At 39.2% G+C, this 18907-nt stretch overlaps 1 protein-coding gene across 2 annotated transcripts; it reads right to left on the bottom strand.

Annotated features, from left to right (window-relative positions):
* Window positions 1-6917: 6917 nt before the first annotated feature.
* LOC127625102 (zinc-binding protein A33-like) lies at window positions 6918-17962 on the bottom strand. Of its 2 annotated transcripts, none has more exons than XM_052100182.1 (8): window positions 17740-17962; window positions 9670-9918; window positions 9502-9554; window positions 9124-9219; window positions 8810-9043; window positions 8595-8727; window positions 8034-8060; window positions 6918-7866 (listed from the first exon to the last, which is right to left on the bottom strand). In XM_052100182.1, exons 2-8 carry the CDS (start codon window positions 9914-9916, stop codon window positions 7322-7324), a joined length of 1335 nt encoding a protein of 444 aa, XP_051956142.1. In that variant the 5' UTR covers window positions 9917-9918; window positions 17740-17962; the 3' UTR covers window positions 6918-7321. The 2 variants fall into 2 exon arrangements, with proteins under 2 accessions (XP_051956142.1, XP_051956143.1); XM_052100183.1 differs by lacking the exon at window positions 17740-17962 and adding an exon at window positions 11178-11233 and having other exon boundaries at window positions 6919-7866.
* Between the last annotated feature and the right edge of the window lie 945 nt (window positions 17963-18907).

The raw sequence follows: 18907 nt of genomic DNA, 5'->3' as shown, positions 1-18907 counted from the left end.
TAAGACACATCTGGATACAGGAGATTGCTTTTGAAAGGAGTTCATCAGAATTACTCTCTTTAAAGACCCTCGGGAGATTCAGAGATGAAATCACGTTCCAGACTAAATCAGAAAATATTTCCACACATGCTATAATGTAAAGAGTTTCAGTGTGCTGTAATTTCATACAGGGATGTTTATACTTGAATTGTATATATTTTTATAAAGTTAGTGTTTTGCTCATTATTTTGTTAATATCTGACATTTATAAGACCAGCTATGAGCGCAGTACACCCACTGCACCAGAAACAGGCACGTTTATTCATGACAAACACACTGTTACACAATAAACATGAGATCTGGAACACGTGTTGATTGGATGACGTTTCCTACCATGACAATACAATAGTGACTGAGGCTGTCATTCGTTTAATATCTGTATGTATTCCACAGACGAAAGAAAGTCCCATGGGTTTGGAACAACATATTTCATTTTTTGTTGAATTAACATTAGTATGTTGGTACGTTTGTTATATATTAGATCTTTGTCCCCATGTGCACTTGCAAACTGTAGTCTGGCTTGTTTATGGTGGTTTTGGAGCAGCGGCTTCTTCCTTGCTGAGCACCTTTCAGGTGATGTCCATATAGGACTGGTTTTGCTGTGGATCTAGATACTCGTCCACCTGTTTCCTCCAGCATCTTCACAAGGTCCTTTGCTGTTGTTCTGGGATTGATTTGCACTTTTCACACAAACTACGTTCATCTCTAGGAGACAGAATGCGTCTCCTTCCTGAGCGGTGTGATGACTGTGTGGTCACATGGTGTTTATACTTGTGTACTATTGTTTGTACAGATGAACGTGGCACCTTCAGGAGTTTGGAAATGTTTTGTTAAATTAATCATAGTATGTTGGTACGTTTGTTATTTATTGTTGCAGCGTGTGTTGAATGAAATTGAATAAATAAAAAGAAATGCAAAATCATGGAAAGGAATGAAAAGTAAAAGAAACTTGGTCTTAATTATAATTTTTTTAACTTTAAACTTTAATTGGTTAACGGCAGGTTACCTCAACACATGCGGTTAAAAAAATTATATATTTAACTGGACAATGCATGTAATAATACTGTAAAATATTGTAAAAGTGTTGTATGATTTTACTCTATAATCAGTGGTAAAAATGTATGTTTAACCAGGGACTAAACAAAATATTTGTAATTTCCATACGTTATGAGCAAAAACAGTATTTTTTAGTTCCAGTTCGGAAATTCTGCAGCCTCCGTTCCAAATAACCGGTTAGAACAAAATAAAAGAACGGTAATATCATTTAAAGTGACAGTACTCTGTGCTAAAGGGGTGGGGGAAATAACCATTTCAGTGTTGCCAGATCTTGCAAGAGAAACAAGCCCAAAAAAAGCCATTTGCCTCACCAAAATAAACGAAAATATGCTATTTATTCCTGTTGGGTGGATTTATCAGCATAGAAATCACAAGGATCCAGTTAATTAACAATTAAGTATCATTTTAATTACAGATCTGCCGCTCAATCAAATCTGTATTAATGCATCAAATTTAACAATAATTCAGTGAAGACTTCACTGAGAAATGTACTTTTACCTCTAATACTGTTTTTCTTGTATTTGTATCTGCTTGTATCTGGACTAGTCGTGCATGTACATGTCGTAATTATACAGTTGTTAAACAGGTCTTCATTCACAGAAAGCTTCATCAATAACGGACAATCAGGCAAAGAATTGTGTGATGCAGCAGTTTCCTTCAGGATTAAAGCACATGCTTCATGTTTTGGGGCAAGATGAAGTCCCTGCTTGACCCATCAAATGTCATTATATGTTTCTTTTAATACTTATGCGCATTAGTTTGTACTTTGTTATATTTTATGGTTTATGAGCTTCTCTGTTCAACCCGTTTGTATGTAATAAGCTTCAGAGCTTTCATTAAAAGCTTTCATAAAATGCTATTACATTCATTCCTAATGGCATGGGTGATTTGATGGAAGAAATGGTATGTATATCAGTGTAATAAGATTTATATATTTAAGTGTAACATGGATTCAGGTTGACACTTAATCAAATTGTCATTGTCTGCCTGTAGGAAGCACTGGTAAATGTTGCCATTTCCTCACTGGCCAACTGTATATCAGACAAGTAAAAGTAGTTATTTACTTATCAGGAAAGTAACAGTCATTTTAGAGCTCTAAAAATCAATGTCATGTCCAGCATGGCAACAACTAGCCACCAAGGTTCACAATATGTAACCTTTATTCAAAACTTTATTAATCCAATTACTCAATGGATTCAGCTTCTATTTTCTTTCAGTCTTTAAAGTAGGTTAAATTAATATCTAGAGATGAGCATCTTGCCTGCGATAAAACTATAACCATCGCTGAAATAACTGAGGGTATTGAAGGCCTTTAGAATAACAAGTCTCCTGGAACAGATGGCCCAATGGCTGAGCTGTACAAAAGCTTTGCTGAAGAATTGGCACCATTAACGCACCGAGTGGTGGTGGTGTAGTGGGCTAAAGCACATAACTGGTAATCAGAAGGTCACTGGTTTGATCCCTACAGTCACCACCATTGTGTCCTTGAGTAAGACACTTAACTCCAGGTTGCTCCGGGGGGATTGTCCCTGTAATAAGTGCTCTGTATAATACATTGGTAATCAGAAGGTTGCTGGTTTGATCCCCACAGTCACCACCATTGTGTCCTATGTCTATGTATTTTCTTCTAGGAACAATTGCAACACCATGAGAATGGGGAAAACAACTTGTTCTTCATGTGTTTACTTGTCAGCGTCAACTCAATAACATACAGCATGGAGCGCCTTCCAATGCAACAGGTAAGGATGAATTAACCCAAAAACATCACAGTTTCTCCCCTCTTAATCAAATTCCCACTGATTGAGGTAATTTGGTGGCTTTGGAAATTTCAGGATGACAGTCTAACATCTTGTATGGCAAGAACAGTATTAGTTAGATCATCATCTGCTTGGAATAAATTGGATTTAAAAACAAGGCATATATCCAACATATGTAATTTTAAAAAGACTCCAAAACAGATTACAATTAATAGTATTACATCAGTTAATTTGTGAATAAGTGTGAATGTGTATATGTGGGTAAATGTATACATACGGTAATGTTATATGAATGTTATATTTATGTATGTTATATTTGTGTATTTTAACTGTACATATGTTTCAGTACTTTTATGGGCCCCAGGAAGACTAGCAACCACATTGTGGAAGCTAATGGGGACCCAAATAAATAAATTAAAAAAATCTGATCAGCATGTCTTTTCCAGAGTGGCGAATTTCCCTCCTCTACAGTATAGGGCACTGGTCCTGTCTGAGAGGAAACCGTACCAGTTTTCCACTTTTCCTCTCCGCACTGATAATCCCGGACCAGCACTGAGTCACCAACATCAAACTCTCTGTGTTAGAGTGAACAGACCGGTAAGAACTCTGGGCCCTTTGTGCCTGATCAACAGCATTAGCCACACTAAGTTTCAGTAAGTCCAAGCATGTTTGCAATTTGCGACGTAAGAACAGCATAGCAGGAGTTTTGCTTGTGGGGCTATGTAGTATATTTACTAATAATGTAGCAAGAAAGCATCCAGTCTCAGTTGCAGTGATACTGGCTCTTTGTACAGACATTTAAACATTCTCTGAAATCCTCCAAAGCGCACCGCCAGACCGTTTGTGGCAGGGTGGAATGGGGCAGAGCACACATGTTTCACACCATTAGCTTTTAGAAAAGAGCCAAATTGTCACTTACCAGAGTTTCAAGTATACCATAACGACTGAATAAGCCTCTCAGTACTTGAATAGTCTTAAACGATGTTGTGGAACCCACTTCACAAGCACGCGCAATTGAAGGCCACGAGACCACAAGCCCACCTGAAGTGTGCCATTTGGGACAGGGCCGCTAAGTATCACTTCTAATCTTCTCTTCTTACGTGCGTAACTACAACCAGAAATGCTTGAGTGCATCTAGTGGTGAATCAGTGTAAGCGCATCACATATTCCCCTCTCACTTAAATTAATTCTAGTCACATAACAATGGATAATATAGAATTAAAGAGCATTTCTTATTAAGCAACAATTTTACAAGTATGTGAAAGAATACACTAGTGATGGGAAGATCGGATCATTTTACTGACTTAGATCTTTGAATCTCGTTCAGCAAAATGATCTAATCTTTATTAAAGTAATTTCGTTCAATAGTCGCGTGATAACGTTGTTATGATCTCCTGATGTTTTTGTTTTGTTACGGATGCTTTAAAAAATAATTTTCAGAAATAACACCAGCAGAAATCTGATAATATCATGTTGAATTTCCACTATATGAGCTGCAGTGGCTGATTGTAAATTAAATCAATGAAGGCGATTTAATATATTAGGGAAGAGAAGGACACAAACAAATGCTTTTTTTTCTTCTTCTATTGTTCTAAAAATATTGGCAACAAAAGTACATTTTACCACATCTGTTAAACATTTGACATCAGTTAATGAGGATTTATTTGTATTTTTCAGTCTTTGTGATTGAAAGATAATTTTTGAATGGCTGCACGAGACAAAACCGTTATCTGACTGAAACAGTGTGTGCAGCGAATCGGAGTACTGCGCATGTGCGTCTCTTGTATCATGATTAGTGATGGGACACTTCAATTAACACTATTCAATTCAATGATTCAATCCATCATGACAGAAACATGCACAAAGTTATACACTTCAAGTTATAAAGAAGCAAACATTTGAGACCAGAAACGCTTTGTGAAACTAAAGATAAAAATACAATCAAACGAACCGCTGGTATTTAAGGAAGGTTTCCTGTACAGATATGCAGCTGTCCTGTGTCAAATGAGTGAATCACTCTATTAGACTTGTTCTTTTGAGTCAAATAAATGATTCATTCAAAATGAACAAATCGTTCTTGAATGACCTTTCACTAATGTGTAGATGACATGAAGTGATGGTCACAGGTTAGTTACGTTGATATCATACATTTTCTGAGCTGTTATGACAGACAACAACTGCACAAGTTGAGTCTGAAATTAATTTTTACTCAAGTAACACAGTCGTTATTCTCCTCTGGCTCTCTCGTTGTGGCAGTTTTACTTGCCGTATCGAGACCAGAAATACAAAACAGAGAATTAGAACCATCATTCAGTGGTTGCTCAGGAAAACTCTGGATACAACGCCTCATTTATTTTTTATTTAAACAAGCTCATTTTAATGAACATAGTGTTGTGCATGTAAACGCACTCATTGATTGATTGTGTGATTGTGTCGATTGTAGTGACGCAAGGGGTCTTTCTTGAGAGCCTCGCGTACCTCCGAACTTGAGAAAGGGCCAATGTGGAATTGGCAGACAGAATTTGCATGTCCCGCCCCCGGACATACGGGTATAAAGGAGCGGACGTGTGTCTGTCAGTCAGATATTTTCTTCGGAGCCGAACAGTTGTGTGATCAGCAAGCTGTGTTCACGAATGCTTCACCCACCTCTGCAAGAGAGCTTCTGTTGGATCTGCTTTCTCCTCTGCACGCTCTGCATCCTCTGCCCCAGGGTGCTTCGACAGCGGTTCTCTCATAAGAGTTGATTTTCTCTGAAAGGGTATATTTTCTTCTAAAAGAGTTTATTTTCTAGTAAAAGATCAACATAAACAAGCGAGCGTTGAACGTCCTTTTTAAGGACGCGTCTTTTTAAAGATGCCCTTCCGCCACTGTGTAGTTCCTGGATGTGGTAGATATCTCATCATATCCGACGGTCATAGACACTGCCTCGTGCCTGGGTCGCGATCACACTGAGGCGGCATTTGTAGATGGTTCATGTTCTTATTGTGAGGACATGACCATGGCAACGTTGCAGTCGTGGCTATCATTCTTAAAGATGAACACCACTCCATCTGCCCCCCACGTCACTCCTTCCCACGGGATTGAGGATGACCCGGATGGCGATTTGGGGATGGCAGCGGACTCTGTTTCGCCGAGCACACCCCCACGAACCACCCGGCACGCTCGTTTGCCATCGCCGCTGCATCGGAGAGTGCTCGGGCATCTGACGCTGAAGACTTGACTGGACTCCTGTCCTCGGGCCAGCCCGCCCAGCCTAAGTCTGATGCGCAGGTGGCCTACATGCTTACCCTGGACGCTGTGAGCATTGGGCTAGATTGGAACCCTCTGTACCCCCAACCCCCCCCAACCCTCGCGGCTTGACTATTGGTACCTAGACGCCTTCCCGGCGCATCTATAGCGTTAAGATAGCCCCAGCCGTTTTAAACTCTATGACGAGAAACATAGAGAGAGAAAAGGCAGCAGCTGGCCGGCTTGCTCCCATGTCAAGTCATGTCGCCTGTTCCTGTGCAGGTACTGGGAACCTAAGAGCGGTATATGACACCTTTCATCGGGGGCCTTGGGAAGGGTTACGTGCGGCTGACACAGCTGCTTCTAGCACGCAACAGCCTGCTTGCACCTGTCTCAGCAGTTCACGTAACATGGTTTAGTGCATGGAGTTTTTAAATAGGGACCCTTCGTGTCACTACAATCGACACAACGTGGAGTGAGTGACAGAAGGGGAACGTCATGGTTACTGTTGTAACCTCCATTCCCTGATGGAGGGAACGAGACGTTGTGTCCCCTTGCAATGGCACTATCCACACCACTGTAATGCGCCGTAACCTTATTCTCGGCTCCTCAGTGCAAAAACCTGAATGACTGACAGATGCATGTCTGCTCCTTTATACCCGTATGTCCGGGGGCGGGACATGCAAATTCTTTCTGCCAATTTTACATTGGCCTTTTCTCAAATTCAGAGATATGCAAGGCTCTCAAGAAAGACCCCTTGTCACCACAATCGACACAATGTCTCTTTCCCTCCATCAGGGAAAGGAGGTTACAACAGTAACCATGACGTTTTGTTGCATATAGAGGAATAAGAAATGCAGAGAGTCAGAAAGATTGTTTTTGCTTAAGATGATCAATTTTATTTTTATACTGTTTCATTCTGAGGTGAGCTGTTTTCATAGACTTAAAATCTGTCACAAAAACCCCCATAAATCTACGTGATGCTCTGTTTTATATGATAAACACTGTTTTTAGTGTGTGAGAAGTTTATTTTCTCTCAGTGATGTGGAAAAGCTGGAGACAGTTTCATTGATGGAGAAGTTTGTTCTCATGTTTCCCGGCTCAAGTGCACAGAGTCAGTGATATTGTGCTCAAAATAAAGTACACCGATCTCCCTAGCAACCATACCTCATATTTTCTTTTAAGAAATGTACAAATCTAATGTTCATGTTGTTTATTTATATTAATGGGGTGTAAATTCATTAATTGTAACTGACAGCTGTGATGATCAGTGGAGTTGAGTTTTTACCATTATAATTAAGACTTGGGCCGAAGAATGGAAAGAGTGTTTGAGTGAAAGACTGACCAGTGAAAGAGTAGATATGAGAGCTGGACTCCACATCATAAAAGGAGACCAGACCCTCCTCATAATCCACAAACACACCAACCTTCTGTGGCTTCATTCTCACACACAGAGAGACACGAGGACCAGCACGGGCTTTATATTCATTCTCATTCCTCAAACCCACAGTCCAGAATCCATTCACTGGAGTCACTGTGATCTGTCCCTTCCTGTTAATGGATTCTCTGGCCACTCCTAAATCCCACTCAGTCTTTCCCTTCACCTGCACCTCAAAATAAAATCTGCCTGAACTGAATCCCTTCTTTCCCAGGACATTTACACAGTGATCAAATCTCTCTGGTTTATCTGGGAGCTTTTTTCTTATGTCTCCACATGTCACTTGTTTTCCATCATCAGACAGGATGAGTTTAGGATGAGCTGTATCAGGATCCAGAGTCACATCCACTGAGAGAGATCAGAGAATATCAATCACTTCAGAATACAAACATTTTGATTGATGTAATATTGAATCAGAGTATAATGAAAGTGTAGTGCAGTAAGTCAGCTGTCAGTATATAAATGTAAAGTATTGTAAGTGTATATGAGAGAACAGTGAAGATCACACACTGTACCTGCATACTGCTGCATCCTCCTCAATACTGTCAAATCACAAGAAAACATCAGCAATTGTTTATAGGAATATTACTGGATAAAAGCTTCTGAAACTCGATGGACAGCATGTCGGTGTTGATTAACACAGTCATTTTAACTCGTCTCAAGACAGTTACTGACACATGTAAATCTGTATATTATGTCTGCTATACACTTGGACTGTCACCATTATTACATTTGACAGATGATTAATTGTAAACTAATAATTGTGATTATGACGATTAATTGTCAGACTAATAATTGTATGACGAGTAATTGTCAGACTGTAATGTTTTTCACTCAGCACTCAAATTTAACACACAAGGAGCTTGTTTATGTCCGCAGTGCGACTCAGTGAAGCTTGGACTCACAGTTCAACTGAATGACACACAAACGTTCATGGCATTTATATTGCTTATATTCACTTAAATTCCTTTATTTGGTCATTAAAATGTGATTGGTGTTTGAATGCCCAATAATTGCGGTTGTCTCAAATACCTGATCAGACGGTTATTTAATAATCACGACTACTATACACTTACCAGCTTGACCAAGTCTTTGATCTAGAGTGTCTTTGAGTCGAGTCAGAGCTGTATTCAGAGTGTCCACATGAGTGTCAATACTGATCTCAGTCCAGTTCTTACTGTTTTTAGGGCTGTACAGGGACGGGTCAATCTACAGCAGGACAGAGGAGAAATCCATCAGCATGAGGAGTGTTTTCTAATCATTCTCATTGATGAGAGAGATGGACACTGACCTGTAGGAGATGAAGATGATCTTCAGTGTGTGAGATCTGCTCCAGCTCACAGTTTCTCCTCTTTAGCTCAGTGATCTCCTGCTCCAGCTCTTTAATGAGATCTTCAGCCTGTTTCTCTGCTGCTTTCTGCTTCTCCTCCAACATCTCAACAACTTCAGTCTGACATCTCTCAATGGAGCGGATCAGATCAGTGAACTCCTCAACACTGTGTGATTTCTCTTCTTCTGTGTTTCTCTGATCAGATCAAGTCAGTTTAAATGTATTTAATTCAGCACCTTTATTTATAAAGAAGATTGAATCTAAATTTGACTGACCTTTCTCATCTCTACAGATCGTTGGATGTCTTGAATCTTCTTCATTCTGTTCTGGATCATCTGCTGCACGTCTGTCTGTGTCTTTACCAGCTGATTCTACAGACAGAGAACAACACAGACACATTTCATCACTCAATGGCTTTTCCATCTTGAAAATAAGTATTATGGAGTGGTGGTGGCGTAGTGGCTAAAGCACAGGGCTGTTAATCAGAAGGTCACAGGTTCTAACCCCACGACCACCACCATTGTGTCCTTGAGCAAGGCACTTAACTCCAGGTTGTTCTGGGGGGATTGTCCCTGTAAGTCGCTTTGGATAAAAGCGTCTGCCAAATGCATAAATGTAAATGTAAGTATTGATTGAATATTAGTAACTCTTGCCTTCTTTGCAGTCTCGTCCTCTATAGGAACAGTGTTGTGAGTCTTGTGGTCTCCTTCAGTGCAGAACAAACACAAGTGAGTTTCACAGTAAGAGCTTTGACACATCAGACAAGACAACATTTTTCTGCTTTCTTTCATCACATAAGTCACAGAGAACTTCAAAATTACCCAGATTAAACTTCTTCTCAAAGTGTTGCACGACCTCTCTGAGTGTTGTATTAATCTTCAGATCAGGTCTTTTACTGAATGTTTCTTTACAGATTGGACAGCTGCACTTCTGAGTGTTTTTCCAGCATTCATTCAGGCAGGTTTGGCAGAAGTTGTGTCCACATGGAGTGCTGACTGGATTAGTGAACACATCCAGACAGATTGAACACTTTAGCTCCTCATTTAGTGCACTACTGGAGGACGACATGACTGAAAAGACACACATTGATGATGTATTAGAGGCCGATCGATATTAGAGGTCAAATGTAATGCAGCTAAAATATGGGACAATAATTGCCAAGATTTTGGCCTAAATATTGGACGTACCGGCTAACGGTCAACTCTAAATACATTCAAAATATTGATTCATGAAACTATCAGTTGATTCATTGTTATCAGCTTTCTTCCATCACCTTCTTGGTGTCTGCTAAATCCAATATCGTTTGACCTCAACAATATATCATTTATATTTCTGGATTGAACCATTTTAATAATACTAATAAGGTACTCATCTCACTGTTATCATGATGAATTAGCCCCTATTAATAAATGCTGTAACTACTATTTTATTAAGCATCTTTCTCCATTAATCGTCATTCAAAAGAAGCCGTGTTTTCTGACAAAATAAAACTTTTTGCAAGCAGCATATAAACCATTTTTGGAGTGCTTTTAAAGCAAGACAATGACTATTTATCCTTCATGCACCAGCATAGCAATCCCTAGTGAAGGACTGCACACATTCTTGTGATTAACCAATCAGCATTGCCAGAATATTCAGGACGTCATTTTCCTTCAGCTTCGTTACAATGCTTGAGAGAAGAAGAATTATTTGTCCAAATTTCAGAACTTCTTCTGGAAGTAATCCTTAGTAAAGTAACTAAGTACTATTACTCAATAAGTTACACCCTGTTTGTTTTCAATCCTGTTCTATTGTAACTCAACCACAGGCAGTCAGGGACTTCAGGAAGTACATTCTTAACATTCAGTCTTGCAAACCGGTCTGAATCACTTGTTGGATAAGTTTTGCATTTCCTCTTCAAATCAAGTCAATTCAAGGTCATATCATCAAAATTCACATTATAATGGTTATATGGAGATGTTTTATCTCATGCAGACACTGATAGTGTGAATACATCACAATCATTTTACAGAATCTAAACTACTGTTGGAGAACTGAAATAAAAGATCTCCAGGAGCCGCAGAACATAGAAACAGATCTTTACAACAACACTTTAACATCATCATGAAAGACTCTTTCAAGACTAAATAGCAAAAATTAGGATTTATTTTTCTTCATAAAATGTACTTGCCTCATTAATAAACACCTGCCAGGTGGTTTTGTGTGTGTGTTTTATATCACGACAGCACACATCAAACTCTACTTTACAGCCAATAACATGACAGATATTTAATGACATTGTAATTCTATTTCAGGGCAGTAAACTAGTTCTTATATTTCCATCACTTACCTGTGAGTGAATATCAGCTGTGATCTCTAAAGTCTCTGATTCTTGTTTGACTTCAGTGGTTCATCAGTTTAATATACTTTCCCTGAAATCTTTCACTCACCTGCAGTGATGTCATAGCTCCACCCACATGTTCATGAATATGGAACAGATCATAATTCATTGTTGTGTGTGTCTGTATTAAAAGTTTAAATTACCTTCAAAGTATAAGATGCATACAAACTGCCAAATAAAATGTTCAGTAAGAAAACAAATTCAACTTTGAGATCACTTTATTAAGAACTTTTGAGATCACGACTCCACATGCCAAAGTGTCCTTGGGCAAGACACTGAACCCCAAGTTGCTCCCAAAGGCAGACTAACGCCTTATATGCAGCTCTGCTGTCATTGGTGTATAAATGTGTGTGTGTGAATGAGACGCAGTGTAAAGCGATTTGAATACCGTTAAGGTTAAGTAGGCGGTATATAAGTGCAGTTCATTTACCATGGTTCATATCCTCATTGCGAGAACATGACCATGGCAACATTGCTTTCTTCTTTCGTCAGAGGGAAAGCCACCCCAACGGCATCCCGCCTCGGTCCTTCTACCTACGGGTATAAGGCAGAGTCTGTGTTAGCACGGGGCGATTTGGGGATCTCAATAGGAGCTTCTCCGCCAGGAAACCCCCCGTGGACCTCCAATTCCCCAGCACGCTCGTGTGCCCCAGTCGAGTTCTGGGATGAGGTCGCAGGACCGTCAATTTGGTGGAGACTCCACTCTCCCCCGAGCTTGACCTGCCGCAACAGTGCATCCGCTGTGCTGTTGAGGTCGTATTTTATTGACTACTTGATGGGTACAACATACCAATTTTATCACCGGACCCATGCTGGCCAGGCAAGATTCTAAGGAAGAACAAAGGACACGACCCGTAGCGGCAGCCCCTAGGGAAACGAGCCGGAAAAACAGGCTGAGGACTTGCGCTGGCTGCGCTCCCGTGCCTAGTATTCTGCTAGCCAATGTTCAGTCACTGGAGCGACAGCACGAGCATTGTTCCTATTCTGTGTTCACACATTCCTGCACACCCAACCTGGAGCTTCTGACCATCAAATTTCATCATTTCTACCTTCCTCGAGAATTCACCTCAATCATAGTAAGTGCTGTTTATATACCACCTCAGATGGACACGGACACTGCCTCATGTGAACTATATGAGGCACTTGTTGTGCATCAAACTCCTCACCGGGATGCTGTGCTCACTGTGGTAGGGGACATTAACAGCACCAACCTAAAATGTGTAGTGTCAAACATCCACCAACACATTACCTGCCCTACTAGAGCAAACAGGACTCTTGATCATTGCTACACCCCATTTAAAGGAGGCTATTAAGCACAGTCTCTACCACCGTTTGGGAAATTGGACCATGTTGCCATCTTCCTCATGCCTAAATACAAACAAAGGCTGAAACAAGAGGGAGGTCGCACGCTGGACGGACCATTCAGTGGCCACTCATACTCGCAATTATCAGTTTGACGATTACTCGTCATACTCGCAAGTATTAGTTTTAGGCACACATTCAGGCCAATGTGCTTCGTTGGCTCTTCTGAAGTTCGTATAAAATACATGGATGTTCCTTGCTGGGAAATGACACTTCAGCTTTAGAGCAAATATTATAAAATAAGTTCAGTTGCATGAAATAGCGAAAGTGAATGTTTTAGGATATTGTCATAATAACAATTAAAAATAATAACTTGAGGCAGTCTGTTCACCAGTGTGTAATGTGTACACACACTTATATACCGTTACAAAATACACACATTTCATTTGAGGCTTCATAATATTGCATGGACATTTTAATGTATATTTGTTGTCCTTGTTTTTTATACCATTAAACCAGTTTTTTGAAAATGATTTGAACATTTCAAATCTGTTGTGAAAAGCTTTAATAAATGTGTCATAATTTGACATGATATCTTTATTATGAGAAAGAATACAGTTTGTAGGGGATGTTATCCAGGACGACTGGACATTTTCATGTACTTGGAATATTAGATTGAATTTTGAATTTTTATTGTTGAGGATAACCCCTTGAGATGAAACATCTGGTTTTCAAGGGGGTCCTCGAGACAAAGATAATACAATACATATTAGGGCTGTCAGCGTTAATGCATTAATCGCGATTAGTTAAAAACAATCCATAACACATTCTTTTTTTTAATCGCATTTCAAGGAACGCCTTTTTGTCCCTTTGACTAGCCCGTAGTCAGCCCCTTTGGTTTGTGAAGCGGTAAAAGGTGATGGATAGAAAAAGTACGACCGGATTTTTAAACAGCCTGTTTAACTTTAAAAAAAAATCAGACGGTTTCATTGACAACACTAAGGTACAATGCAGCATTTGTTTCAAGGAGTTCAGCTACCATCGGAGCATGTCAAGTCTAAGTTACCACCTCCAGGCGAAACACCCCGGTGTTTCACCTGACGCCTCCCCGCCAAGCAAGCCGCAGCCTCGCCAAAGAACTATTCCTGAGTGCGGGCGTCGCAGCAGACCCTTGGATGAAAATAAGTTAACCACAGCGATCGCCAGATGGGTGGCAACTGATTGCAGACCAGTCAACATTGTTGAAGATTCGGGTCTCAGGGATGTAATCAGGTTGGCAAGTTCTGAACCGGCTTACACGTTACCATCGCGGGGAACAATTGTTGCTCGCATAGAGGAGCTTTATGAAGCTGAGAAACAATCTAAAATCAATCTCCTGCGAAATGCAAATGCTGTGGCATTAACCGGGGATCATTGGACGTCAGTAAGAAACCAGAATTATCTTGGAGTTACTGCACACCATATAGACGCTGACTGGAAGTTGCATTCGTTTGCTTTAACGGTTAAACACTCAGAAGAACGGCACTTTGCAGAAACATGTGCCGAACAATTTTCTGAAGTTGCAGAGCAGTGGGAAATTGTGGGGAAGGTGACAACAATTGGCACCGACAGTGCCCGTATCTGACACGTCTGTGGATCGGTACAGAGGTGAGCCCAGCATCTCCATCGATGACTGTCCATTGGAATGGTGGTCTGGACACGCAAGGGCCTACCCAACCTTGGCACCTCTAGCACAAACATATCTGGCTACACCTGCAACAACGGTACCGTGTGAAAGACTGTTCTCACTCTCTGGTCACATCTTGCAAAAAAAGAGAGCAGCACTGTCCACTGCTAATGTCAACAGACTGGTGTGTATTAGCAATTGGGTTAAAGAAATTAAATAGGAGAGACAACTTAGAACTCAGATAGTTCTGAATCTCATGTCCAATCATGCAATATTTTTCATTTCATCTTACTGTCATTTGGACTTTTTTTTCATCCATGTGCAGCACAGGTTAATTACAAGGATGACATTCTTCATTTAAAACTAGAAAATGTTACAAATATCCCGCTGTGGCCATCAATGTTTTAGACTGTTCTGTTTGTCATAAGCGAGTTAGAAATTTCCTACCAGTGTTATATATCACTTGATTGCTGTTATTTCCAGCTAGGAATTGTTTTGCTAATGATGTTATTGTTTATTTTTGAAGTAGCTTAAGAGAGTGTCCTGATAAATGTAATCTCTCAAAGTAAGCACTGCGTTACTTTATTCCTCCTAATATTTGGAAGTTGGTCTACATTGCACTTTTTTTTTTAATAAAAAAAGGTCAAAAAGGAAACTGTATGTGTTCTTTTGATTCCCAATGAAAACTCTGGTAAGATATACTACATTATGGGCTTAGAACTGCCTTGATATGCAAAATAACAGAATTTTACACGTGCAATTCAAACCGCGATTAATCACAGTTAACTATGAAGCTTCTGCGATTAATTGCGATTAAAAAAATTAATCGTTTGACAGCCCTAATACATATACATTCACTCACACTCGCCCAGCCCACCAACTCCTTATTGGAAACAAATCCATATATAAAACATATTGCAGTATTAAGATGCATGACAACATTTAGCCCTTACATACACATGTCTATACATACATACATACATAATATATACGCACACCTACACCCATACTCGCATATGTACACATAAATAAAAAATACATTAAAAAAATAATAAAATAAGTATCCAGATATAAGGGGTATAAAAAACAAAGTCCAGTCACACATGAGGAAAACATTTGCAGCAACAGTTTGCTTGCAAGTAAGTAAAGAGAGATATTTTGAAGGAACACAATGATGTGACAGATCTTAGAGACCCGGGCAGGCTTTTCCTGTCTGAGGGGGCTTCGGATTTAAAAGCACGTCTACCACTCTCTTTGAAAATGTTTGGTACAGTGAAGGAGAGATATTCAGTGTGTCTCAATCTATAGCTGGGTCGATATGGAAGTAAATATTCCTTCAAATAAGAAGGATAATTATAATACACACATTTGAAAATGACCTGATACCAGTGATACTGTCTTCTGGCTTTTGGTGATAAGTTCAGTGAGTCATACATTACACAGTGGTGAGTAGTAAAAGGACATCTCAGCACAAATCTACATATACAGGTGAAACTCGAAAAATTAGAATATCGTGCAAAAGTTCATTAATTTCAGTAATTCAACTTAAAAGGTGAAACTAATATATTATATAGACTCATTACAAGCAAAGTAAGATATTTCAAGCCTTTATTTGATATAATTTTGATGATTATGGCTTACAGCTTATGAAAACCCCAAATTCAGAATCTCAGGTGGATAATGATAAATTAAATAAATCTGATAAAGGAAATGCCAGTACATGAGATGCAAGCTTAATAAACTTAATCTCCAGGCCATCGGGATCAGTACCGTTACCAGCAAATGAAAAGGAACTGTTAAGCTCATCTGCTGGACTAGAGTAGCAGAAATTAGAAAATTGTGAACTACAAATGGAGGAAAAGTGTTGGTTGAAAGCATTGGCAACCGCAGAAGGATCACTGATAACCTCATTATTGACTTTGATTTTGGTAGCAATGCTTTTAGTAGAATTTTTAAATAAAGAATTAAGACTTTTCCAAAACTTCGAATAATTCGATTTAGCATTTCTTGTTTTAGTCGTACACTTATTTCTTAATTGTTTATATACAGCCCGTCTGATGGGTCCTTTGACAGGCGGTACTTTTCCCATGCCTTATCTCTTTGTTTAAAAAGATGAATTAAATCAGCATCAATCCATGGTAAATGTCGACCCTTAACCTTGACTGATATCCAAGGGGCATGTTTATCAATACTTTAAGCACTTCAGTATAGAAAACATCCCAAGCATCTTCAACAGAAGGAATAAGATTAAACCGGTTCCAATTTATATCTAATAGATCTTGGATAAAAAGCTCAGTGTTAAAATATTTACTCTGCCTTACCCTAATCACCTTGGGTGGTAGGCGAGGTAATCTAATTTTCCATACACAGAAAACCATGGAATGATCACTAAAGCAATCGGGTAAAACACCGGATTCAATAATTCTGTTAGAGTGGGTGACCAAAATCCAGTCCAACAAAGATTTGGATCTGTGGTCAACCCTAGGTTCTCTAATTAGTTGAGTCAGATTTAAGCTTTCAAAATAATTTCTATCATTTAGAGATGAACGATCTAACCAATTAATGTTAAAATCACCAAGGATAATCATCTCGTTTGAGCTACCCACAGATTTTACAGTAGTGCCAATGCAGTGTATTGACTCTGTAGGAGAGTTTGGAGGTCTGTAGATGTTCCCTATAATCAGCTGTTTATTTACGTGATTGTGTGATAAAACTAATTTTAACAAAAAGACAAAGTATACAGGGTTTTCCTTAGGGGCTATAAACTCAGATAATACATTTGAGGAGACATAAGTGGCTACCCCTCCTCCACGAGTAGCCCTATCAGCTCTCTACAAGACATAACCATCCAGTTTAATTTCCTCATCTGATGTGTTATTATTCAACCAGGTCTCAGACAGTGTTATAACACTTGGTTTATTATAGACCAACCAGGGCCTTAAGATATCAATTTTGTGTGGCAAGCGCCTAATGTTCAGATGAATGACAAATAAGCCTTTACCCATGTTGACTATTCAGGGACATAGAAAAAAGGATTGAAGAGTTCGGGGTTGGGGGGAGAGAGCAAAAGTGATAGAGAGCAGCACACACACACACACACACACACACACACACGCACACACGCGCACACGCGCACACGCGCGCACACACGCACACACACGCACGCGCGCGCAGGCACACACGCGAACACACACAATCACAAACTGCTAGGCCAAAACATAACAAAAGTTTCTCAATAGAATTACATGAAGTGAAAGAAAAAAATAAAATAAAAACATACAAAATTAAACATTTAAGTCAAGCTGAATCCCAGCCATTAAAAAGGTATAAAATAAAATAATGTATTGGCCGATATCGTTACAATATAAACAAATGAGATAAATATAAAAATAAATATACATAAAATTTAAAATGTTTAAAAAACGGAAACGGCCAAAATTAGGCTAATCGGCCGGAGAGACAGGTAGCTCACTTCAATAAATGTATTGCCTTTCATGCCACAAAATAACATCAGCATCAAGATGCACTCAGTTAGTCATATACCTCAAGTTCAATGAGACGATTGAAATCAGTCATTCTGGGAGTGAGCCTCAAGATCCCAAAGGAAAGACTCCGCATCTCCAGGACGTTTGAACAGGACTACTTTGCTGATCCTCAGTATGGCAGGATATAGAAGAGAATATTCAAACTTCAGCTCGCGGAGCTTTTTCTTGACGTCATCAAACTGCCGACGTTTATGAACAACGCCAGCGCTGAAATCAGGGAAATGTGGACGCGGTTGCCTTTATACTTTAGTTCCTTCTTCTCACGTGAAAGACGTAAAATTAGTTGTTTATCCTGAAGGCTGAGGACTTTAACCAGGATTGGCCTTGGGCCTTGTTACAAAGAAACTTTCCAAGAAATATATTGTGAGGGAAAATAACGTTAGCAAACTGTTTTTAAAACTTGTATTTGTTACCTATAATAATGTTCAAGTCACAATAAGAAGACATTTACACATCGATATCCATTTCAACTGCTTTGTCCATTTAATGAAAGATATATAGAACCATATGTTCCCGCCACCTGTGTCCTGATCCAGCCCACAGGAAGTTAAACAGCTGACCACACCACTGGTGCACACTGCCATCTAGTGGTTTGAACAATCATTACATTCGGCTCCTGCATACCCTTTACTTCATTAAATCACAACACTAACGACAATTTAACGTTCATGGAATGTTAAAAATAAATACTCAAAGAACTTTATATTTTGGGTGAAATTAAAGTTAGGAGAATGTTGTAAGAAACTTTTTTTAACCTTTAAATAACGTTATAATCGTGACAAGAAAACTGGACATTTTAACGTTTTAGTAACATTTTAAACAACGTTTGGGAAACGTTTTTAGAACCTAAAATTGTTATCTGGGTTTATCTTTGTCTTAAAACACCCCCATTATAGCAGGAGAGGCATGTTTCCTGTCAGAAACTGTTCCTATAATGGGATATTTATATAATAAAGTGCACAACGGAGCTGTCTTGTGGCCAAATCACGCAATTGCATTTCCAAAAATAAAATAATAATAATAATAATAATAAGTAAATGCTGGGCTAAGGGGAAAAAAGAAATATGATCAATATTTCCGGATCAGGAAACAAATCTAACTAATGGAAAACAATATTAATATAAAATGTTTTTACGGCAGTGTTTTGACACGGACATTTTTGTCCT

This window comes from Xyrauchen texanus, chromosome 31, assembly GCF_025860055.1.
Source record: "Xyrauchen texanus isolate HMW12.3.18 chromosome 31, RBS_HiC_50CHRs, whole genome shotgun sequence".
In the NCBI taxonomy this organism is placed as follows: domain Eukaryota; kingdom Metazoa; phylum Chordata; class Actinopteri; order Cypriniformes; family Catostomidae; genus Xyrauchen; species Xyrauchen texanus.
Note: the sequence above shows the minus strand (reverse complement) of the source record. Positions and strands in the feature narration are given on the sequence as shown.